At 39.4% G+C, this 26,373-nt stretch overlaps 1 protein-coding gene across 2 annotated transcripts in view; it reads right to left on the bottom strand.

The window, feature by feature from the left end:
- Positions 1–26,373, bottom strand: part of LOC117969113 (dual specificity protein phosphatase 8-like) — a 70,021-nt gene that overhangs the window by 4,935 nt on the left and 38,713 nt on the right. Inside the window, exons 1-2 of one of the 2 annotated variants that reach the window (XM_034917030.2) lie at positions 6,775–7,231; positions 728–894 (exon numbers count right to left, since the gene is read on the bottom strand). In XM_034917030.2, the coding sequence (XP_034772921.1) occupies positions 728–894; positions 6,775–6,892 (285 nt within the window). In that variant the 5' untranslated portion in view covers positions 6,893–7,231. Of the gene's footprint in view, positions 1–727; positions 895–6,774; positions 7,232–26,373 lie in introns of those variants that run through there. The other variant, XM_034917028.2, reaches the window with a different exon arrangement.

The following is a 26,373-nucleotide window of genomic DNA, read 5'->3' as shown; positions in this document are numbered from 1 at the left end:
GCCAGTTTTGTAATCTGATCAAATTCCACACAGAACAAGTATGTTAGTAATACCCCAAGCCTCAGCTCCATTATACAAAATTAGAGCTATCAGTCTCTTTAAAAGTTATTAAATCACCATGACCTACACTCAGCGTAAATGCCAATGATTCTCAATAACTTGTGACAAGAAATGTTGTGGCCAAGTTTGATCATAGTTGGATAAACAGTTCTCTATGTAAGTGGGGTTAATAACATTTCTTAATAACAGGCATATCTGGAATTTCTTTCATCAGGCCAAATTGTCCATGAAATATGTGAATGCCACGCTGACATCATTGGCAATAAAAAGACATTTATTTACGCAGAAGATACTGAAGTCATGTACCAAAAAAAATCTAAAACAAGCCCATGTCCTAGTATTTCATTTGCTCACTTGAGATACAAAAATAACTATGTTGTAACCTTAAAAGGAGACTTGTTGTGCAAGGTGATTGTGTGGGGTGGGGATATTGACATAAACTAAACCATATTTTAAAATCATAAAAGTTCCTTTTCTTAGATATGTATTTTGGAAATTAACAATACTGGGAAGATGGGAGAAAAAGAAGTATTTAGCAATTGTGGAATAGGGTGTACAGTTCAGATTAGGCCAGTCTATATCCAGTTCTGTGGTATTGAGCAATATGCTGTTTTTTTGCAATTGCGTTCTGTTCAGCACCCTCTGTGACAGCTACTAGCTTTTCTACCTTGTTTAAGACGTCCTTCTGTGAACCCAAGTAGAGATGCGGCAGGATGCACGTGGGGCCAACGTTGGCGACCGGCAAGCAGGGCTGGGAGATGCTCATTGGCAAGATGGCGGCTGGCTTCCCCTCACACAACCCCGGGAAGCAGGAGGAAAACGCAGCAAAGCCCCCTGCAGGACAAAAGAGGGACACTGCACATTAGGTACTGCTTTCAACAAAATACTCACAATTTAAAAAACAAATCCTAAAAAGATGTCAAGCTTTGTATTACCTGGTCAATAATTATCAGTCATTAGTAAAGTTCAGCCTATCAGTTCTTATTAATTCATTATCTGTAATTTGTAGCTTTTCAGAATTTTTTTATTGTCAGAGCAGGGTTATGATAATAAAAACGTGAAGGGTCTTCCATTGTGAGTGCTAACCAGCATGACAAAACAAGCTAGCACGAGAAGACGTGTTCTGTTCCTGAAATGAATCACCTGCCACCTCAATGACTCACAGATATGTGGTTTGATTACATAAGAGATTACCAATACCCTTTTACTGGAGAATGGTTACACAGGGTTTCAGTAACATTCTGCTCTGGATCTTTTCTACATTAGAACCTGGAATATGAATGGCAACAACACTGCACGTCTGTCAACAAAGGCCAGCATATAAAACCGCTTTCCACGTTCCTAAACACACTGTGTAAATAATTAATCGAGCTCTAGATTCAATTTATGATTTGAAATCTGTTTATTTTATGTGATTGGCACCTTCCCATTTTCATAGTAGTTTCTGTTGCATACTGTGTGGCCAACGCATTTAAAAATATAACTGAAGTTTACAAGACAGACTTAGCAAGTCCTTGGGTTACAGATGGTATGAATACTTGTACTGTAGTTTTCCCTAAATCTTACAGAAGGAAGTCATTCCTTTCCTAGCCTTTCATAGGAAACATCTGAAGTATATGTATGAAAGAAGACAGGCCCTGTACTGGATTTGCCCCTGTGAGTAAAGTCTGGGGTGATTCTATTCTACTGCAGATACATGCCTTGAAGAAAATATTTGTATTTTTTATTTTCTAGTCTTAGAATGAATACCAAGTTTATTTGAAGACTAGGAGTACCTAAGCAGTAGCAGTGCCTAGTAAGTTTAAAAAAAAAAAAAAAAAAAGCAAGCACACGCAATTTCTAAAGCCTCTGGAAAATTGCTTGTGTAATTCCAGACATATTAAAAAGTAGAGTTTGAATGACCTCTGTCACCTATGGAGCAATTCAAGGGAAACATGAGCTGGGGTGGATAAATTTAAAACCTAATCTCAAATCAGCTTATCAAATCTGGGAGACGTTAGCCCTGCATCCAAGTAGGACAGGGAGTTGAAGGCATGACATCATCCTGCATTAAAGATTAACCTTGACCTGTGTGTGTCTGTGAGAAGAAAGAAAGAAAGAAAGAAAGAAAGAAAGAAAGAAAGAAAGGTGTTTTTTTTCACTTTGTCCTCTTCAGGGCTGACCCTATCAATGGCACCTGATTCAACTCATGGAGAGAGTCCTACTGCCCATCTGCTCCTGTCTGCGCTGGCCTACTTTGGCCCTCATTCTCACTGCTTTTCACACTGGCCTGTCTGTCTGCCACTGGGCTTGCACTACCAGGCAGCCTCACAATTGGAACATCTGCTCTTTAGTTCCTCTGGCTCTCTGCTTCTGTTCAATATGTGAAGGAAAAGCTCTATTGAAGCAGGTTTATTGTAGAATCCTAAAAGCTAAAGCAGGCTGGTACACAGGGCTCTGTATCTGAATCACTTCAATATGATGTCAGTCACAGAAAACACAAACTCAGTTAAAATGGAGAAAGAACATTTACGCAGTCACCACTTCATGTATTTAATTAACAACTGGATACTAATGCAGTCTTATTTTATAAGACATTATAGTGTGGTACATACATAACCTTTCTTCCACAGCCTGTATGCTACCTCAGCAAGCCACCTTAACCACCTGCTGTGGTAGCTGACAATAAGCTGGACTGCACTGCAAAGAAATAATTGAAGCTGGCTCTAGCTTTACCTGGCCTGCCAATAAAACATCATCTGGAAGGCATTCTACCCTTACACAAACCAAGAGAACCACACACAGCTGCAAAAATAACATATTATACAATATCCCTTTAATAACACAGCTAATTAATGATATTAGCACAGCCACGTAACACAAATATAGAACTTTTCTTTATTGGATTGCTAGTAATATTACTAATATAGTCTCTAATGCCTTCTCATATATTGCATTATCAATTTACAGTAGCATGATCGACTATAAATTACAGCACTGTAACTGAGTTAGTACAATTTAAAATCTGCAACCCCACCATGGTTTCTATTTGTGGACACTGGCCCTTTAAGCTGTGATTGACTGATCAGCCTGCTTTAAGCTATTAATGGCAACAACCAGAAGAGATGACATCATCCTTCAGCAGGCCGTATCTTGTTCATCAGTCTAAAAGAAATCTGATCCGCCTGCTATTGCCTCCGTAAGCAGCTGCTTGCGATCTCTAGAAACACACACTGACACACACTGTCATGGTTCATTGGCCATATGCAGCCCCCCACCCCCCCCTCACAACCCTGCTTAACCCTAACACTTGGCACAACACACTGACATCATCGCTCCGGAGGGCCTGTTGCCATGCAGACACAGGTATTAATCACAGCTCTGGGAGTAGCAGGGCCCTGACTCAACTGGATCTATCGGCTGTGTCATTCCAGTGGGGTGATACAGTATCAGGGGATCTAAGCGACATGGGAGAAAGAGACCTTTCCAACTAGGCTTTGCAACACCCTCAATTTACCCAGTATTCCCATTCAAAGGTAACTTTGTTTACTTTTTTAGGTCTTTTGAATCCAAGTGACATGCCAAACTAATACAATATATTTATTAACCATATCAATTTTAAATATTTCAAAACAGACCCCATTTCATAAAGTTAGTTAATCTAACACTTACTGTATCACGTTTTAGGAAATATATATCAATATATCAATAAATCAATAGTTCACTTCTTGACTCAGATGTTGATTACAATGTTCTTGAATTAGCCAACATGTGCAGTAGCTAATTTTTTACATGGAAGTTTTAGACATTCTGCTCCAATATGTGGGCAATACAAATCGATGGCATCTATTGAGATAAGTATTAATACGTTTCTGTTCTAAATTGACAAGGCAATTCTCTGCTGTAGGGAAATTAAAATGACCTGCAAAATCCTTAAACTGATAATCTTAAAAAAATAAAAAAATAAAAAAAAATATGTATACCTTTCCTCCTTTAAGTTGACTAAACTAACCTCTCTCTCAAGTGTAGATAAGCAAAACAGCAGTTTTCTACTGAGCAACTATGTTGATCTTACTAGAGCCACTCAGCAAGGGTTATTGCTTTAAAATGCATTGCTTTTTGTGATCACTTCCTGGAGGGTCAATGTCTCTTTAAGAAAATAAAATCCATTGAATGGGATGAAAGGAAGGGGTGTGGATTGAATTAGGTCATCAGATATTGTTGCTCATTACTCCTGCAGGGCGTGAGCGCTACATAAAAAAATAGATAAATACAGCATGGCAGTTGCCTCCTTTGACATTTTTCTTTAGAATCCACTTAATTGGAACCAGGTGTCATAATAGGAGTGTGTGCTGGTGTTCCGAAATGATGTCACAAATGCTAGTTTGCAAGTATCAACCATTAACTCCTTAGTGGTTGACAAAGTACGATAAAACCACAATAAAAACACACACACACACACACACACACACACACAAATCCATGCATAAAACACATGCTCAATTATAACACATACACACACCAAACACACGTACACGCTCTCATATTGTGGTTTGGTTTTAAGACTGCCATCCTTTAACTTCGCACAATCAGTTTCCACTAAGTACAGTTAGTTGAAATACTAAGTACAATTTTGAATTTGCAGAAAGCAGCTAGGACTATGAGGGCGTTTTCCCTGTCTTAGGTGCGTCACTGTTCTCATAATTACGCTGTGTTGTAAGAAGCTTCAAATAAAATTTAAAAAAAGATGTTTGTGCTATGACTCTCCCTTACTATCTTCCTTTTTTCAGAGTTATGTAACAGTGACTTTTCAAGCTCCTCCCATGACATTTCCATACTCAAGGCACGCCAGAAAATAGTAAAGGTGACCAGCAGCAAGCTCTCCAAACCTAAACGGTGCATCCGATCATCTGCTCCCCCGCTCCCCCGTGGATCTGATCAGTAATTACAATGAGAAATGAAACATCCCTGACTGTAGATGCTTTGTCTGATGCTTTAGTCTTGTGACCAGGTTGCTACACTACTTCGCCAATAGGCTGACTGATATATTACAAGGTGAAGTATTTCTCCAGGATGGTCATTCACAATGGATTCCCTCCAACATAACAATAAAAGTTAACACAATCAGAATTTGTCAGAAAAAAATAGGCAATTTGGCTAAAGACATCGGAAAACCTACAAATCTAGTTTCTCCCTTCTTTGTATCATGTTTCTAGTCTGCAAAAAAAAACAAAAAAAAACACCTTACAGTCTTTGTGAAATACTGTATCTTTAACCCACTGATGGCAACCTTTTTTAAAGAGCAGAAAAATACATAAGCAAGGGTGGACAAGGACACAAGGTTGACTGCAAGTCATACTAAACCACTAATGCTTGGTTTACAAAATGTGAAACCCGTATTTACAGTACCTGCTCCAAGCAGCCTATAGCCGCAGTAATGCTACACAATAGCAGAGAACTGCGCCTTGAATATGCAGCTAAATATCTTCAGTCCCCTTAGCATTCAGTTACTTCAGCTTTCACTATATTTAATATTTCACCTATTCAGTTGTATTTGCTTTCTTCTCCTAACATGCTTTTTGTGGCTACAGAAGTACCTGTGATTACATTATGCATTTTTGCAGACCCCGCCTGCATATGCTTCATATAATAAATAAACACATGTATCAATCAATCAATCAATCAATCAATCAATCAATCAATAAATAAGCAAGTTCTGAACCTCAAAGCACAGACTGACCATGCATACTACATGCTTAATAAATCAACTATGGTATAATACTTATTTTACACTAAACCATATTGATGATTTTCAAACACAATAGCACGGCTATTTTTAATAATGGGGGGGGGGGGTGGGTGCTGGGGGAGGGTAAACACAGCCGGTTACCTCATCCCCCTCACAGCATCTCTTGCAGCAGAATTCATTCACTTACTCCCCCCTTCTTGCCCTCCTGGGATCATCATTACCTAGTGCATTAATGGGCATCCTATCTGCATCAGCAGCTTTCTGTAATCTCAGAGCTATACCACACATTTACTGTATGCTAATTCCGGGACAGCATTGGCATATATGTACAAATATACACACACAGGAATATAAGTACGCACACAGACATGCACACATTCAGTATATCAAAATTCTGTATTTTCAAGCTACCGTCAATCAATCTGTATAAATTGAGCCACGCATACTACTTCAATTTGCTAAACTTTTGCAAAATATATATTTTTTTTTTTAAAAAATCAAGCATGTTTGCTAATTTCAATGCTTTTCTTTGCAGGATTTTAACAATATGGTGCAGCTTTGCAATAATCTTTATTAATCTAGTCATGCCATTTTTAATCTGCAATACAACTTTTTTGTGATATCTTTTTTGCTGCATCAGGGATCAAGCCCAGTTCCCTTGTTCTGGCTTAGGCACTCTATCATCCTTGCATCTGTTGGGTTCTTTTCACACACATCAGCCTTAGAAATAGATGCATGAGGCATCAAAGCAGTCTGGGTTTAGCAGTCTGGGTTTAAACTCCTGTATGCAAAAAAATAAAAAAAAGGATGCAGGCTGTTTAAAAGGCACTTTTACATCTTAATCATGCAATGACAAGTCGGGTGGAAGACGATCCTTTTATATGGTTCCGTTTGCAGGGCTTACCTTTTTAAATCCTCAATCCTCCCTGCAAGAAAAACAGGGACAAAGAGAGACCCCCCCAACCCCAAACAACCTCAATACTAACCTCTCAGCTCCCTTCCTTCCTTTATCCTGCGCACCCTGATTTTCAGTTTCATTTCACTATCATGCATCTCAGTCCAAAAGAGCTCCTCTGGAGGGGCGATTACAATGTCCACAGGCATCCAGGCAATTTAGCAACAACCCCCCCCCCCCACAAACAAGAATAAAAAAAAAGAAAATGGGCAAAATGATAACCCTTGGAAGCTGCTACAGCTGCCTCCTCTGCAGCACCATCAACTACTAAGTCCTGCTGCTGTCTGTGTATGCCTCAGCCAGGCTATTGTGTGCTGTAAGCCTTCTGTGTGTGTGTGTGTGTGTCTCTCTCTCTCTCTCGCTCGATCCCTCCCGAGCTCTGCTCAGCTCCAGTGTGGAGTGTCTGAATGAGCTCACTTGCCGTGTGCAGGATACTGCTCTCATCAGCCAGAGATCAGTCATAGCTAATGTGCAAGGCATGTAACCACATTCCTTACTCACCACACAAATATGCGGCCACCTTAAGGGCCCTTCTGCAGCCTAGCAGATTGGCAGGCGTGTTTTTTTTTTTTGCTTTTTTTTGCTTTGCAGTTTAAGGAGGACTGGGAAGATACAGTTTTTGTATTGTATTTTTTTTTATATTTATTTATTTATTTATTTATTTATTTATTTTAAACCATCTGCAAATGTGTTTTTAATGGCTGTTCAAATAAATTATGAGAAATACTATAATTTACAAACACATTTACAGTAGTTTTACAATAAAGGTGTCAACCACATTAAATTGCAGAAAAACGAAATATTAATAAAATAATGCCAACACATTTATGTTTAAAGATGATTAATGCAATGCAAATCCCTAGTTAATATATAAAGCAGATGGAACTGGATACTTAAATTATGCTCTCAAACTACATTTTAATAGTAGAATCCTTTCTACTGCAAACTGCGGTATAAATTAACAAGAAAAATAAAGTAAAAGGGAAAGCTTAGCCTAAATAAAGAGGTTTGCATTTGTAACACAATAGCTACTGCACTGATCCCTAATAGACAGAGTAAAATGCCTTCTTGCAATAAAGACACTCTCACAATGAGTGTGGGTGTATCTTGGACATCAACATCAAACACAGAGTAGACAACCCTTTACTAATATACAAATATATTCTCGATGGTAGTTGATTGGAGAGAAGCTAGAAATGTTTTTTTTTTTTTTTTTAACAAAAACAAAGCATCCCCGGTGCCATCATGTGAGGGGAAAGGAATTGAAAAAGCATGTGATCATTGACATAGCCAGAAGTTAAAACTATCTGGCAGACAAACTGTTAATATCTAACAACACTGGTTATAAAACTTGACTGAGAAAATCATAGAATACAGCTGTGTACCAAATGTTTGGTGGATATTACTATGTTGTGACTTTGTACTAGCTGGGGAAGATGTTGAATTTCCTGCAGGATGTTCACTAAATATTTTTTGTACTGCATAAATAAATCACAAACAAAGTATCTCTCCTCATCTCTCCTGGCATTTGAAACATTTATAAATATCTAACAAATGCTGTTTTATTGCAAAGAATGCTAATGGTTTTTTTTTTTTTTTTTTTTTTTTAAAGTTCTAAAACACTTTTAAATTATACTGTGCAAAATGGACCGTTTTGTTGTGGCTGTTCTGTCACTGAAATGGACTTAACCTTTGAATGTTGCCTCCCACTCGCCCGCTTGTTCTTTGGAACCAGAGAAGCTTGTAAAACTTAGGCCAGCTACTTGGAAGTAGAACACCAGCTTTTACTACAAGCTTAGAAAGACTGCCTCTCACGTTTGTATTTGTTTAGAGCGTTGGCATGTGAGCGGAGCAGGAAATAGGACAGAGGATCATGAGCTGGACAGTTTCTATTTGCAGGGGCACCAGTGCAAGCTTGCCCAAACTGTGTACAAATTAACCTCCAAAAGTGTCTGTTTTGCTCATATGCCACATTGACCAAGATGCAATTTCAGTAATATAGTTTTCAGCATGTTGGTCTTTTTAGAGGGGTCATTTGATACACTTAGGACTATAGATGGCTTAATAACAAATACCGGGCTGGCCTTATTATTGAAGGTGATTTTACGTTGCCATCAATAGGAGCAAACCAGGAACGTAAAAAAGTGACCTGCATTTTGGGATGTGGGTTGTATACTTCATATACAAAGCCAAGTGTATTTTTCAATGTCAAGGAAACCAAAGTTGGTCTGCAATTTACGTGTGACTGTCATAAGCATTTTATCCAGGAAAGAAATAATTAAGAACATCTTACGGTAGACTGATGAAAAGCTAATTTGAAGGTTGACCCCCCCCCCCCCCCACCCCTTTCTACAACATAAAAAAACAATTACTGTGGCAAACAAATAAAATACAAGTTTAATTACAAAAAATTACAGGGATGTATATATGCACACTGTATAAACAATGGGTCAATTAGTTTTCTTCTTCATATATATATATATATTTTAGCTCATAGAGCCAGCTGCCAGATGATATATATATCAAACATTAAGTTATTATTATTATTATTATTATTTATTTCTTAGCAGACGCCCTTATCCAGGGCGACTTACAATTGTTACAACATATCACATTATACATTATTTCACATTATACAGATATCACATTATTTTTACATACAATTACCCATTTATACAGTTGGGTTTTTACTGGAGCAATCTAGGTAAAGTACCTTGCTCAAGGGTACAACAGCAGTGTCCCCCACTGGGGATTGAACCCACAACCCTCCGGTCAAGAGTCCAGAGCCCTAACCACTACTCCACACTGCTGCCCTAGTTGTCTGCTGCCCTAGTTGTCATGATAAATAAAGTTGTCATGATAAATAAAATGTAGCAACAACAAAGCCACATTTCTATCCAGTGCTTGATTTATACAGCACCTGCATTGTACAGATATACAGCACATGTACAAGTAATACACACATTCAATATGTATCTTGTATGCTATGATTGATTAGGGCTCAGTTTAGGACAGCATTATAAAGAGAATGTGATGCACCTTTTCTATGTATTAAATGCAGGAGCTCCTGCATGAAATGTGTAAATATTTTTAATGTATGCTTACCACCTGCTGACACACAAAAACAGCAGTTTGTATTTTTGGGAACACAGGTTGCCCACGTCTCAGTGCTGAGTGAAGCCAGCAACATGGCAAGAGGGTGCAAAATGATACTACAGTACTGACTACAGCACCAGACTACTGGACTACTAATGTACTGAAGAAGGTAGTCACAGTCAAATCCTTAGCAGCACCCATTTTATTATGTGGCCTAGTACAGTATAGTACTTCTAAGTACAACTTAATTTAAAACTTAAGGTTGTCTACAGTCTGGTACCAAGTAGTCAATTGTTTATCAAATCACAGCTGAAGACTTAAGATTTTTGGAGTCAGAAGTCGACCCAGCGGTTGAACAGGGACTCTTTTGGCAGAATAAGTAGTAAGAACGGTAAATAACAATTATAGCAAAACAGAATGAAAGACAACCTACATAAGGGAATATTAAACAGGCAATATATTAAATATTATGAAAAATGTGGATGATATTAAATATCCCTTTAAGGCCACAAGCAGCGGCTCTGGGTAAAAGGCAGCACGTGTCCCAGAGAACTCTGCTGTCAAGACTTCAGCTGAAAAACGAATTCCCCTCTTCAGCCCATGCAGCCCCTGCAGGGACCATGAGGATCCCTCTCGTTTGTCAGGGAATCAGTAATAATCAATTCCATCTTGTAGAGCCACAAAAAAAAGCGTGTAGATATGACTAAAGAAAAACAAAGTTTACTAGAATGACTAAAGAGTAGCAACTACACCGAGACACTGCTTCAGCTGCCTTCTGCTCCTTAAACGTGTTCCTACATTTAGGACTTTTCAGACCCATTCAAAACGTTAAGTGGATACATTACATAGCTCATCCGTATGATACCATTATGTGTTACCCAGAAGAAACCCATAGCAGAATAGTTAGCAGACCACCAGCAATGGCAAGACAATGGAAAACACATTACATTGTGGTCTTGATAGCACTCTGTCTGTTGGGTACTGATATGGTACCATGGTAGTACTAGATCATACCATTATGATACAGTACCATTGGCATGTCAAAGCATGACCATTCTACCGATGACTCATACCATTGTAATGTCGCTGCCATTGTGCTACTATTGCCCCATCCTGCAGCACCATTTTATTGCCACTGTGTGCAAAGCCATTGAAGATCAATTGATATGAGGTCCTGTGACACGACAGCCTGTGTGGTGACATCAGGCCAGGAAATAGACAGACAACAGTTTTGGTGAGTGAAATGTGCTGGTATGCAGACTTAATAATAAATAAACGGTTTAAACAAAAAAAACAAAATACTTTTGTAAAGCAAAACGGCACGGTGGCCAAAACGAACAAACAGATACAAACAAGGAACGTGCCGTTTCCACGCCAACACGTAGCAATTGTTATGATTGTAATTGCTTTTCTCTCTCCTGTTCTTTCTCCTTGAACACACCAACCCCGTGTGCGTGAAACACTCACTCTTTTATGCAGCTGTGCTGAGACTCGCCTGATAATCAATCATTCAATTGAATCTCGGCACAGTCTGCACGTGAACTAATTGTGCACTCCCCATGCCCACATACAAATACCCACTTTAACCCGTGCCTAAATACAAATACACATTTTAAATCACCTGTGCTACATAACCTACACTCTGTGAACAACTACACATAAACACAAAATACACATAGGGGTGGGTCACCCCGCCACAGGTCCCCATTATTAGTTTTGTATCAGCAACAGAATGGTATGTAATGCTATTTGGGAAATATGGCTTAATAATAAGAATGGTACAGTACCAAATGAGAACTTTCACCTCAGGAGTTCAAATCCAGTGATCTGGTATCAGCTATCAATTTGTTGTTCTGTAATAATTATTTTCATATGGCGAGTTGTTTATGAAGCGCATATCTTGTGAATTCATAGAACTGATTACAAGCAGAAGGATATTCCATTCCATCTCCTTGTTCATGAGTTGTCGTGTGCCAAAAAACACGAGACTGAGGAATGAGAGGGAAAAGCTGCCTGTACCATAAGCCCTGAGGCTAAGCCCGTTCATAATTTAAATGATAAAATAATATATGTATTTTTTAAATCCAATACTAAAAGCATTTTGAAGAATAGCTCAAACATCAATAGAAGGCCATTACCTAATCCTGATAAAACATTCACAAACAGAACTTAAATCTTTAGCACACCAACCGCCTTTTTTCATGTTGTTTTCCCTACTGAATTAATCACTCAGTTCACTGAAATGATGTTTATTATTTTTTTATTTTTTCCATTGCAGTAGAACATCCAGGGCCTGTGTAATTGGGCCAATTGTTAAATCATAGCCTGAGAACAGTCTGTTATAATTATAGATTTGGGAAGACAGGAGCTGTGACAGCATTGTTACTAAATCTGGAGAATGATGCAGAGAGCCTGAATATGAGCACTAGCACACATGGCAGCTTGGGTTAACCCCCTCCGAGAGCCACCGCCCAGCTGGACTGCAATGCCATAGCATAGTGGTGTGGAGGGCTTGAGTCTCGATGACAAATAAACAAATGACAAAACAGACATATCAAGGGACAGCGCTACAGTAGATAAATGAACTGATGATACCTGAGAGATATATTATTCATTTACACACATTGAAGCCCACAGTAATACAAAAAGTAGCTTAATGAAAATATTTTGTTGTTTTTTGTTTAAGCTTTTTTTTAATGCTTTTTAAATAAATAATAACAACAATTAGGGAACAAAAAGATTTTTCAAGTAGGTAAAAAAAAAAAACACTGCTTTGACAGTTAAAAAGCAACTTCCTGCAGTTCAATCTTTGTCTTTGTGATTAATAATAAGTTAATATATTGGGTGAGGTTTGTCGCTTATTGTAAGAGACATCATTTTCCATATTCCACAGTTGGAGCAGCCAGCTACGATCTGCGGTTCTCTCGCCCAGGCAGCGCAAGATGACATCTCTTATACAAGAGACACCCTGCACACAATGTATTATTATTATTATTTGTTTATTTAGCAGACGCCTTTATCCAAGGCGACTTACAGAGACTAGAGTGTGTGAACTATGCATGAGCTGCAGAGTCACTTACAACTACGTCTCACCCGAAAGACGGAGCACAAGGAGGTTAAGTGACTTGCTCAGGGTCACACAATGAGTCAGTGGCTGAGCCGGGATTTGAACCGAGGACCTCCTGGTTACAAGCCCTTTTCTTTAACCACTGGACCACACAGCCTCCTATATTAACTTGCAAGAAAACACATCTGAAACCCTTGCAGCCCATATGAGAAAGTGTGCACTGAAGCCTGTCTAACACTAACATGCTTCCACACAATCAGCATTGAGAAGTCTTTTCAGAGGCCATGTTTGCTGGAATAGTTAGAAAGCATGGGGGAATAATGATGACCTAATCAGAAACAACAATAACTCTGACCACACCTTGCACATGCTATATAGCCATGTCTCTATATGTAGGGGATACTGTTGCTTTATATCATGGGGGATGAATACAACAAAGAGCCTTTGAATGAGGACGGGCAGTGTGCTAACTTTCAGAGTGAGGGTTAAAACAGCAACAGGAGGGAGGAGTGTATCATAACCTTTTATCAAAAACGCTGTTATAACAGAGGGCCCTTTAACTGGGATTGAGTGTGGGGTGGCCTTGCCCATCCGAGGTAGTTTGCATACTGAGCCATATAATAGGGCTGGAATGTAACATTGCATCAAAGACTGCATTATAAGCTGTATATTCACAGTGAAGCGTAGGGCAGCTTCACAACCAAGAGCTTTGTGAGTTGCAGCAAAGTGAGTGGTTAGGGGAAAGTACCATTAAGATCCAATATTACAATATTTGTACCAGCTAAGTCAGTATGTCTTTTCTTTGAAAGGCATTCATCTTGTAGGTCACAGTGATTTTTATCTGTATAAAACTAACATAAGGTCAGAAAAGTCCCAGCATAAGTTATTTTTATTGTGACGCAGCGAGTTACTTACTGCTAAGTGGGAATTGGCCTCAGTAACCTTTATTACTCACTACTGTTGTGTAACTCTGAGGAAATGATACACACAAAAACATTCAAAAACAAGAAACACCAAGCAATTTCTGTGCTACAGATTGCCAGTTATTACTCTGAAGAAAACAGCAGGGCTCTTGGGAATGTTTAATTGAGGTTTAGGATAATAACAATTCTCTTTCTACTGTCCTCTGAAGGGAATCTGGGGTTTTATAAAGTCTCCTGCTTTTAATTAGGCTATAAATCCTATTTATCATGAGAAACATTGGCACTGTAATGAAGATCTTTTTTTTTTTTTTTTAATTCTGTTTTAAATTCCACGAGCGTGTAAATACTCCCTATCGAACTGTAATATAGCTTTCAATCTGGACAGCAAGAACAATTCTCTGTTTCTAATTGTAATCTAATTTTAAATCTTGCAAGCATGTTACAGTTCTCCAATAGAAATGTAGGAATTTGCTGCCACTCAGTAGTTGGGGTGGGTTTACAGTATCCAGAACTAATCAATGTGAGATACAAGTTAGGAAGGAGGGACATTGCACAACTGCACTGGGAAAGTTTTTTTTTGTAGGTTATTTTATTTATTTGGTTTATCGGTTTTTATCGTTTAAAACTGAAAATCTGGGGCTCTCGAGTGGTGCATCCAGTAAAAGCACTCGCGTAGACTGCAGGATGTGAAAATAAACGAACAGTTTTCAAGTCCCAACACCAATCGAACACATCTAATGCTGGTGAAACAAAAAAACAAAATGAAAAAAATGATTTCCAGTCAAAAAATGCTACTTCTTCTACTGTGCTTGCATCACAGAACTGAAAACATCCAAACAGGTCTTCCCATTAGTTTATACTGAATCATTTAATTGAGGGTTGTGAAGCATTGATAACATTTTTAAAAAGCTGCAAAACTCAAAAATGATAATAAAATACATTTACTTGAGAAGTTGCTTTATTTTTTTGACTCGTGAAACAAATTGCTCCTGGAAGCAGATTTTCACAGGGAAGCAAATTTGATGTTACAATGGCCTTCATGCTCTTCCAGTATAGTACTGAAGCCTGCCGCAGTTTGAGCCAGTCTGCTCTTCTGAATTGCTGAGACCAGGGATGCTCCCTCTCTGTCTAAGTCTAAACCAAAGACTCACTTGTTCTCCATCTATAATACTGTACTTAATTTGTAACATAGCTCTAAGTAGTGTTAAGATACAGTGTCACTCTGGTCAAAACTCTAATAGACAAGGTCTGCTTTAATACAAGCTGTGTTATTGAATACAAAACAGAAACCAGAGACATTTGAGTGTAAAACTGAACATGATTGTGAGACAATCATGAGGGAATGTGCCTCCACAAAAGCTGAATGTAGCAGAACTGGCCTATTCCCAGAGACTGTAGGAAAATTGACACTGGAGGTCTGTGTGCTACAGTTGGTGGGTCCTTTTCAGCCCTGTGGAAGCTAGAGAAGGCCTAAGACATCAGGGAAGACAGAGTTTTAGAGGAAAGAAGCTGCAGAGTGTTGTTTATACTTCTTGCCTCAAGAATTCCTCTAGAGAAGGAAGGGAGACGTGAGGGGAGGGGGCTGTAAACGGGAACAGTTTAGTAATGACAAAGTCTGCATTCTTTCACGATATCTCGGACTGAACTGGAAATCCAAATTTAGCCTCGCCGGGATGGAAACTTTAAACTTTAAATCAGGAAATGAGCCCAGGAATGAGCCTCGCTGCCAACACGAGGAGCGTCAGAGAGAGCTGGGAAGCAGGGAGTCCAGCAGCATTCCCACTCAGGAATGGGCTGCTGTTTTTCACAGGGTTGCTAACAAACTTGCCCGGGACATTCTGAAAACAGCTGTAACTCCTCAGCCATTAGAGTCGCCATGAGCAAAAAGCGAGATGCCCGATACCCATGACACTAAAATCCATTTTATATATCACCCTAAAACTGGCCCCCTTTTCGTTGTGTTTTGTTTTTTAGCATTTACAGATTTACAGTACTATACTATAGATAATAAAATATACTCCTCCTTCCTCCTGGTATCAGATCACCAATCACCGCCCCCATTAATTATTATTACAATCACTAAAATGTAAAATGTTCTTTCTAGAAACCTGGTCCTAATAGTGATCTTGCTACAGAGCATGAAGATTTAGTACTGGACCTATGATATGTGTGAGAGTTGTGTACAACTATTTAGCAACAATCACAGGAAAACCAAAGGACATCTCAGTGCCGTCAGAAGTCCCTTGGGTGTTCCTGGAATGGTGATGTTCTCAGAAAACCACCACCAGACACAAACAGGTCATGACAGATAAGCACGCTTGCGTGTGCAATGCATTTTGACAAACAGACATGTCACAGCAGAAACCTTCGACACTGAAGAGAGTGACAATAGAGTGGAAGCTATACATTGTGAGCATTGCAGGCCACTCTCATTTTTAACAAGTCACTTAACACCAACACAAAGGAATAATACTACTGAAGGAATATTGTGGGACAGCTTTAAATAAATTGTATCTGATGTTTTTGCCTGTCTAGTTAACAGCCAAGCTATGCCACACAAATAGTATGTTATTGGACATTACTGTTTATTTGGCCTTGATGTTTAAAAAAAGCATGCACGACGTGTGTCAGCTATTCTGTTTACTTCTTGAAGCTTGTTAGAGGAAGCAGGAGCAAGCAGGAGGGATTAGAAATCAGGCCTACTGGCACATCACAGCTGTCAGGGAGATCCTCTGGTCCATTTTAAGATGGTATGATAACTGTGTTGTGTTGCCATGGTAACAGGACCAGGGCACACTCAACACAGAGCAAGAACGCAGTACACACACGCTACTAAACCTGAAGGATGCGGTTCTATTTCTGTCTGTCTGTAGAAACGGCACACTATCATCTTTCAAACGTTGACGTTTCTATCATTTTCTTTTCTTTTTTTTTTGTTAGGTTTGTTTGAAGTTTATCCCCAAGGATAGCTCAGCTGAGCTTCAGCGTGTCTGTATGGCGGGGGGGGGGTTTGTTTGTGTGTGTGTTACTAAGGCACAAAGCAGTGAAGTACTATTTGGCTCCCTTACTCAGACAGAAAGGTACAGTTCTATTCAGCAGTAGAATATACTACCTGAAGTCTTTACCTAATGTGTGCAGTAAGTGCATCATTTGAAATTGGAAATTTGAATTTCCTGATGTGTATACAATTAGTTTTAAAAGGGTTAGTTCTGTAGTCTATACCATATACAGAATGAGACCTCCACACTTAATTACATAAACTGACCAGTAGGGGGCACTGCAGCAGACCTCCTTTGCTTCAGTATGAAAGCACTATTGTCCTGTAATGTAATGGGACAAAAGGTCAAATGGGAAGTAAACCCTGGATGAGCTTTTTTCTTTTTTTTTTACCTCCCCTTCGATTTTTATGTTTGCAGGCATTCATTGATTCCGGGTGCTGTCGCCCCAAATCAATTAATTGTCTTTCTCCATAGCTGTCTCTAACTAACTTTCAGTTAAACGCACTGCAGCTGTTGAATACAACATGCCAACCGTCTTTGGTTTCCTCATTCCAGAAAGTCATGTGACATTGGGATCTTTCATCTCGGGAGGCACATAATAACACACTTGTCCCAGCTATACCAACCCCCCACAACTCCATGTAATACAGTATAGTGGAGGGTAGGTGGAGCCAATAGAGTTGAAAGGAATGAAACATCTAACGGCCTTTATATATACATAATAGATTGTGTTAAATATATGAATATTACAAAAAGAAAAAAACACAAACTGTAGCAACATTTAAAAATGCTCTCTAAATATATATCTATCTATCCATCCTGTGGAGTTACAATTGACCACTTTTACTAACCCACACTAAGAATGCCCCTTCTGTCATGTACCCTAAAAACAAATTAGCAAAAGGAATTGTGCCCCCCCCCCCCCACCTAATGAGATCCAGATTATCTTCAGAAGGCCAGGCCTGCCCTCGAACGGTCTGGCTCCTGTAGGCCCCCGTGAAGCCAGCTGCTCCTCTTTGTGTTTTTTCCACAGGAGCTGCTGGCGGCATGGCTCCTTTAAGACAGCAGAGGTTATGGAACAGTCAGCTCTCCTCCCGAGGGGGCTGAAGAAATGCTCTGGGATAACGTCATGCCGGGAACATTTGGCAAACTCAGCCCGCGAGCTTGTGTTCCTCGCTTTCAAAAACACATCATGGGAGGACTGGAAAACAAACAGCAGTGTCATTTCGATCTGTTTGTTTTTTGATGAGCTGCTTCAACAAATAGATAGGTAGGGATCTGAGTATTGGATGGGGATAATCTGAATTAGTTAAAGGAGCGTCTGCAAGCAGAGTGTGTGTGTTTACAATAGGGAGATAGTTTAGTGTGCGCTCGCGGGATCAAACAGCCCACAGCCCTACAGGAACTATGGTCAATTGTAACCCTACAAAAAAGTTAATCTTGCTACTAGAATGTATTAATTGCTCTGTAACGCCTTACCATATAATACGCTACTATACTAGCATCCACTGCCGTTTTCTTTAGAATACTGCAGTACATAATATAGTAATTATAGAAAAAAAGACCATTATAAAATGCACATGTAGTGTATTTAGTGTGAATACAAAGCTAACCTCTACCCAGTCCTCATGTACAGTGCAGATGAAGCCACAAACTATAGGGCACAGCCTGCGACCCGGAAGGCAGCTCTGAATTACCAGATGAGAACATCAGAGAGGGTAATTAAGTCAGAACATGTGGGCTGTGAATGTAGCCTGGAGAAGCTGTGAATCTTCAAGTCTATTGTGCAGCACCGTGCCTGTGTGCATGCGTGCGTGTGAATAAGACTATGTTATTGAGGCCATTTAAAGTGAAGCGAAGACAACCAGAAAGATAGACGCTCAATCAATGTGGTACTTACCTAGACAATAAAGCGAAGTAGGCCGTTGTGTTTTATTAGTTTATTTTTAAGGATTTATTGTTGTGCTTTAAGTGTTAAGACAGGCACAGTGCAGGCAGCACCATTACAGCTTCCCCTCACAGCACTGCAAGCAAGTGCCCCCCAATCCTGACCTGAACACCCCCTGCCTGCCATTCACCCCCAAGCCTCTCTCAGATAAAACTTAGTGAGGCAGATTAATGTTCACTGGAGTCTGAGACTAGCTAAGTAAATTAAAGCCATCAGTGCAAGTACTTTAAAAGACCCCACTTTATGAAACTAGAAACATGCATTATTTGAAGTGCTTGACCCTCCATGGTTGCAATAAGCGTTTACTGGTTCTTGCACTGACTAGGTGCCATATATGTAATTCTTGGAGAAGTCTGACACTTAGCACATGACACTTCAGTTTCATTGCTACCTTTTAAGCCATTTAATAGACAGATAACTAGTAAGATAACTTGAGACTTGCATTGATGGCTTCAATTGTGAAATAATAATAATAATAATAATAATAATAATAATAATAATAATAATAATCTTCCTGGTTGTAAACACAGCAATTATACCGCTTCCTCTCCACAGGTAATAACCTTCCCCTCCCCCGCTCTCTCTATTTATTTAGCATAGATGTGATGGTTTTAATTAAGGACCTGTGGTTTAATAGGATGATGTTGATAAGTGTTCTACCACAGGGGGTGGGGCATGTCAGATTGGTGCGGAGACTCCTCCCTCTAGACTTAACCCACTCCCAGCCATGCCCCACCCTCCCCACAAAGGTACTGCATTCTGTGTGGATATGTTACTGAATCACAACATATATTTTTTCTTTCATTTTCACTTAGCTCACCACCCATTTCCAAAGATCACTGGTTTGCTGAACCACAACTGTGTGATCCATTACCAAATTATTTTGATTGAATCGATGATATTGACTATTAAAGAAGTATGTGTTTTTAGTCTTGAGCTAGTTATTTATTTTTTGGGTAATCGTTTTGTGACTGGGTCTGCATTAAATCAAGGTCTAAGGCGCTACCATAGTTATTACAGCAGAGCCAATATTTTGGTCATGAAATATGCAATAGAAAAATAAATTGTGTTGTACTATAAGTGTAACATATTTGTTAATAATGTGGTGATTTCAAAGCAACTTTTCAATGGGTAAGTCTGGGGTAATAGCCCTCTTCTGTACAACAAAAACCCCAAACCTATAGCTGTAATGTCACTGCATTGGGAAGATACATTCCACATTCAACCACTAGAGGGAGTACTGCTACTACAATCCAGTTACAACTGCAGATGGCTACAGCACGGGTTTCCTTTGAAAAGAAAGCATTATTATCTGGCAGTAAGTCAAAATACCATAGTGCATTTCAATAAAGGTTTATTTCTTTACGTCTACTGTATGTTTCGTGAGAATGCTTGAGCAATGTTTTTATCAGAGTGATCTCCAATACAAAACAAAAAAGTACAGGAACAGTTTACATTGTACAAAGGCAGCACGGCAGCTTAAATACACACAATAAAATGTTTGAATTGATTTGTGGAATAGCTTTCCATTGTCCCAGTTATGTTCATACTTCATACCACTATCCTACAGACGTCAGTGTAACATTTTTATATTGGAATATTTACAGGTAGTTCATTTATTGCAAACCTCTCCGTCTCACTGCTCCACATACTCCCTGATAACCACACCCATGCACGGAATGAGATTTCAAACACAGGGCTCCCTGTGTTCACAGTACCACCCCATTGAATACATTCGAGTGGCGAACTAAAACTCCAGCTTGCATCTGCAGTGTCAGAAGCCCTACACACATGCTGGTACTATGAGGATACTGCAATCTAGATAGCGTCACGCAGGTAGCAGCCTATTCAAGGTGCATCTGTCATTCTTTTGAAAATGAAATGCTGTTGGGGATTCATATGGGAAATTGGTAAAAGCATTTCCAGGAATGACATCAAAAATGCATTTGAACCAAACAATCCCCTGCGGTCGAGATGAGATAGCACACTGCTGCGGATAGGATAGATCGGCACTGAAACAGATAGTGGATTCCTTCTACAGTCAACGGCTTGATTCAGTCAAGCTTCCAGAAAAACATCAAGAGTGACTTGGTAGGGGGCTGAAATAAGAGTTATCTTAATTTATGTATTTATCTTGTATGCCTGTGGCCTCTGTAGAGTTCTCACACACGTCTTCTCTCCAAGTACATCTGGTACAGCAGAGTGCAACCATAGTTTGGTGCTAGGCCATCTATTTAAACCCCAGCTTGACAGCCACAAGGACATCAAGTGTGCAAAGTCGCTCAGTGTCCTACGACAGTACGAATGAATAGAGGCATAGCAATTACTGGAAGCCAGATGCGCTACATCAGCTGCACTCGGCAGAATGAGCCTAAAAATAGCAGAGACCGATTCACAATAATGGATACGAGTTCCCTTGGGAAGCTACCTCACCCCTGGTAGACCAAGCCTCTTCTGAATGAAATTATTGATTTTCTTTTTTGTTATGGATCTCCAGGGGCATGGTCGCAGATCTTTGACTGCATTACAAGAACACCGTCCTGTAAGCAAAACGATTTCCGTTTAAAATGGGAAAGCTGATATCCAAAACAATCATGAGTAGTGTTGCAGATGATGTCATTGTTCAGGATGATGTCACTGTTCATTAAAAAGCAGCAGCCAGCGAGCTGCACTCATTCTTAGGGAGTCATGACGCCTACATCATATTGATTTGATATCAGGTTGCTAAAGGCTGCAATGCCATGTACTACAGTAGGAGTTTTTGCTAAACACTAATTACATTGTATCTGATGGCTAAATTTAGGTCCAGAATTTGCTAACCAAGACAGTAGTAAATGGATAACATTTGGGAAACTGCTCCACCTGGGGAACACCTTGCGTAAGAAATCCTTTTGAAGAGGGGACAGTTATCTATTCAGGGATAGCAAGACATTTAGTCAGTTAGCAGGATGACTGGGGTAAAACTGGCAGTAAGTATCCCATCCAGCAATGGTGTTTGGGCTCGGTACCTCTCGTCACATGTGGAAGCCCACTGAGAAGTCCCAACACAACCCAGGAGAACATGCACAAACACGGGGATTCATTCAGCAAGGCCCCCCGCCACAATTACACAAATCCACACTGTGTAATGGGCAGTGTTGTGTGACGTACTGCTGTTATCCCAGTTCGCACCCAGCCTGCGCCCTGTTACCTTGGTGTCATGACCTGGATCTCATTGACTGGCTGGAGTCGATCGCTGAGGTTAAAAAGGGGAAGAGTGTAACGGGCAGTGTTGTGTGATGCATTGTAGATTCTGTTGCCTGTCGTTGACATGAGACAAGCCCAGCTCTTTTGCATTGTGGTTAAGATGCTCACTTGTGGGGCACCCACCGCACCCACCAGATAGCTACACTAAATTACAGTTACATAGCATCTTATATACAGCACTTTTTCATTTTTTATAAAAATGTAAAAACAAAAGCTTGGTAACAGCTTTGTTATCTTGCACAGTGGTCATTACCTGTTTGTTATGTGCACTGTTATGTGTTATGTCCATTTTTTAATACCCACACCCGGAAAACTATCAGAATGAAAAAGGACCTGGCAGTAAGATGCCTTTACATTTTTATTTCTACATCCCAGATTCCATTAAGAATCCCAGATTTCGGAACCTGCCAACCTTTCTGAATCAGAGGCTTTTCAAAACAGCTCACAGCTGCAGAATTACTCGCAGGAAGCACGCAGATGATCTAACCCTCTGAGCACTGCAAAAAAAAAATACATTTACATAAATCCCATTGCCTCTGGTCCGACGCTGCTCAGTATCAGAAAACATTACACCAACCCCCACCCCACCACATATACCTTGACACTGGCTGGCCAAAAAAAAGGTCTAGTGTATCCTGTGACACGTGACCACATACATTGTGGTCAATAGCTTTGTTGTAAAATTTCAGGCTGGCAATCTTTTGCCATAACATACTTGCAAGTATTATCACCTACTGTATTGGAAATATGGCTGTTATAAAAGAGAATTTCAACCAAAAAGGACAGCATTTCTTTCTGATACAAAGCGAAAAACATGTACTGAAGTTCTTTAACAGTTCAACAGAACAGTTTGTTTGGGTAAGCACTATTCTACCTTGATGAGATGGGGCTTATCTTAACTGACTAGTACTCACACAAACCCACAAAACTCAATGCTGTCGAATCATGATTATAAAAAAGGGATGCTGTGTCATTATAGGAACCAGGAACCCTTTAAATCTGGGACGCTTCAGTGATTCTGTCCATTTAAATACTCCTGAAAAAACAGTGACAGATGGCTCTGTGCTAGTTCTCAGAGAAAAGGAGCAAATTGTGTGAACCTTTGCAAGACTCCGAAATGAAGGTGCTGTATTTTATTTATTTTTTTCACCGTTTTACTGTTATTTACAAAGCAGTTCAACAAAACAAACTGCAATTAATTTACAAAAACAGAAGACCGAACTTCGGCTTCACCGCTGTGCAGTCATGCACACTCACAAAGGGTTCCTTGGGAACTGCCAGTAGTTTGGGGTAAAGGTTTTAGCCCTCATTTCTACCCCCTGAATGGAATTGAAAGGTTTGAGTTTATTTTTTAATCCCACAATTAAACCCCCAAACCAGTACCTCTATAAAATAAACCTATAGATACATATATACTGTTACACAGTCATATTTTTGGTCGTAGCTGACACATTTCTTTGAAAAATCTTTCAAAATCTTCTTCTTGGGAACCGGTGAAGCGATTGATCTGAAACTTGGGATATGTCATCAACAACCAAACCTGCTTCAAGTTTGCAAAGCAGAAGTTGCTGCAATAAATTTTAATATAAAAATGGCTGCCACCAAATTCGCCCCAAACATCAAACTGCTTCTGTTTAAAAACCGTTTAACCAACTAACTGAACTTAGTAGGCATCAGCCTGGTGACAATGGAATTAAAATAGGGCAACATAGTGTTCTTTTGTAAAACAAGATGGCCGCCAGACCTACATTTTCTTCAAAAATTTAAAACCGCTTCAGTTGAAAAACGGTTTAATTGATTAACTCCAAAGTTGACAAGCATAATCCCAGTGTCAATACATTTGCCTTTTTCAAAAGTGGTGTTTGTGCATAACCCAATATGGCCGCCTGGTGCATTTCTTTAAAAACCTTTCAAAATCTTCGGTCGAATGTAAAACTAGCTTATAACTCCTTATAGAGTGCAGATAGGTTAATGGTTACTATGGAACACATATAGGAACCCATATATGCTCTATTCAACAATTGCCTTGACCATGACCTTTGACCTCTACTTAAAGGCAATTTCCAACTGGTACTGAGCTTGGAAGCCGTAAAACTGCCTGGCTGTTCTAGTTATCATCATCATCATCATCATCATCCAAAAAACAAGCCAGCATAAAAGACCTGTTTTCCTATTTCTGGATCCTATATGTTTGTCCCTCTTCAGAATTGTATATTTATTTACAATCCAGCGTTGTTGTTAAATTGTTTGAACAAACTGCTAAATCACAATGGAGTCTGTTTATTACTTGCCTTACTGCATTTAAAATGATCAGTTTCCTTCACTCATAAACCGATGTTTTTCATTGCCGTTTAAATAATAAATCTTTTAAATGATCTTTTATTAATAACTTGAAATTGTCTAAATAAAACAAAACATTCACTGAGTAACGGTTATATCCTCCATAATTGTAAATATTGTTTAAAATAAGTGTGGTTATTGAAATAAAACAAAGCTACAATGTTAAAGGGTCTGCAGTTGGTAGCTATCGACTTTGCAACAGCACTGGTTATAAGTATCGTACTGAGCTTGATTCATGGGTTTGCAGCGATCCTGAATTTCTAAAAGAGTACTCTGTCGAAACTGACGGGTTTCATTTGTTGTTGTATTGTTGTTGTCTGTAGCAGAAGAACTACTAGAGTGTATTTTGAGAAGTGAAAGCATGTTTCGCACGCAGGTGGTACAGCAGACTAGATGCGCTTCTGTGATACGGTGACTCACTTTGACAGTAGATACAGGTAACCCTCTTTCTATCCAATGAACTGTCAGGAAGTTTTTTAAAAATAAACTTCTCATTCACAAGTCCTTCAACTGGAGTGCTTTGCTACCTAATGCGGTTCCGTGACTAATTTTATATTCACACGATGGCTGCACTCATTCACTCCTGGCATGCACTCGAGTGTATTAAAATGGTGCTCCATTTTAATACACTGGTATGTCTGCCATCATCATGAAAAGAGGTTTACATTCACATCGTTACTGTGAATTAGGGCTGCAATGATTTCGATCGATTACATTCCTCATTATATACATCAATATAAATATTGAATAATCGATTCAATAATTACATTTTTGTAACGCGCATTGTTAGTAACATTATTTAAGTTTATCAACGAAAATGCACCAAACGCCCTGCCCTGCTATTTACAGTATTTCTGCCACACAAGCAGTGGGCATGCTCTTCTTTTCCTGCTCGTGTTAACCAGCATCTGATTTGCTGGTCCCATCCTACCAGCGAATCAGTTTTGAAAATGCTTTGCAAGTACGCCCCTCTGTGTATTCGATGTAAACAAACAAAAAAGCGTGCCTTTTTTTTTTTCTTGTCCTGACGCTACCAAGGTGTAATTACCCCTCACAATCAATTGTTGTGCACAAGCTTTTACTGAACTGCAATGATATTAAAATAACCATGTCGGGGGGAGAGGAATGTAGGGAAGATTAACTGACAGTCCTACTGTGAATAGGACTTTAATTTAGGGCACCATCTGGTGTCTAAATGTTGTATTGCGGCTCCTATCAATGGGATTTTCCACTAGTATGCATGCCTCAAGAGTTGTATTGTCGTTTGAGCAGGACCTTTGAAAAGGTGTTACAGTATCAGTGTTGGGTTATCCACTTGTCATGCATAAGTCATGAGCCAGTTGTTCTTTTTTTAGAAGCTGTTGAGATGTGTTGTCATATAAAACGCACTACAATTCTACAAAAGTGGCCAAGACACTACAGCAGGCCCTTCCTAGAGTTGGCCCTTCCAGTCCTGGTCTTTGTTCCAATCCTTTTGTTAATTGTTTATTGAACCTCCATCCAGACCCTAAAATAGTACATTTTATTGTATTTTATTTTATGTTGGCAAAAAAGAAGTCAGGTTCCCACAAATCATGCTCTTTTTAAATCTTCTTTAAAGTGATCATACTTAGATGATATATCCAGCCAGTGTTAAGACTGATTAGGATCCAGGCTGCCGCAGTGGGAAAACCATTGGCCTGCTTATTGTAGCAGTGTTGAATTAACGCCCAGTGTAAGGCAGTAGTTGCTGTGATCGTTTGTTTACACTGCAACACTGTATTAGAGGCAACCGCAAAAATCTCAAATAGGATCATCCATAAAGCACACAGATCCCTTAATTACAAAGCTGTAGTCATGCTTGTTTTCAACACACAATGTAAGTCAGTTTAAACAAAAGTGAGGGATGGGGAACTCCAGAAGAGATAACATCACAAGGCCTGGAAACCTAATATTTGCCTAAGCCTTAATGCAACATGTACAGCACTGCACAGTGTCCAATCTGTCACTTTCATGGAGAGGACTCGATACT

Source organism: Acipenser ruthenus, chromosome 27, assembly GCF_902713425.1.
Source record: "Acipenser ruthenus chromosome 27, fAciRut3.2 maternal haplotype, whole genome shotgun sequence".
NCBI classification, from domain to species: Eukaryota; Metazoa; Chordata; class Actinopteri; order Acipenseriformes; family Acipenseridae; genus Acipenser; species Acipenser ruthenus.
Note: the sequence above shows the minus strand (reverse complement) of the source record. Positions and strands in the feature narration are given on the sequence as shown.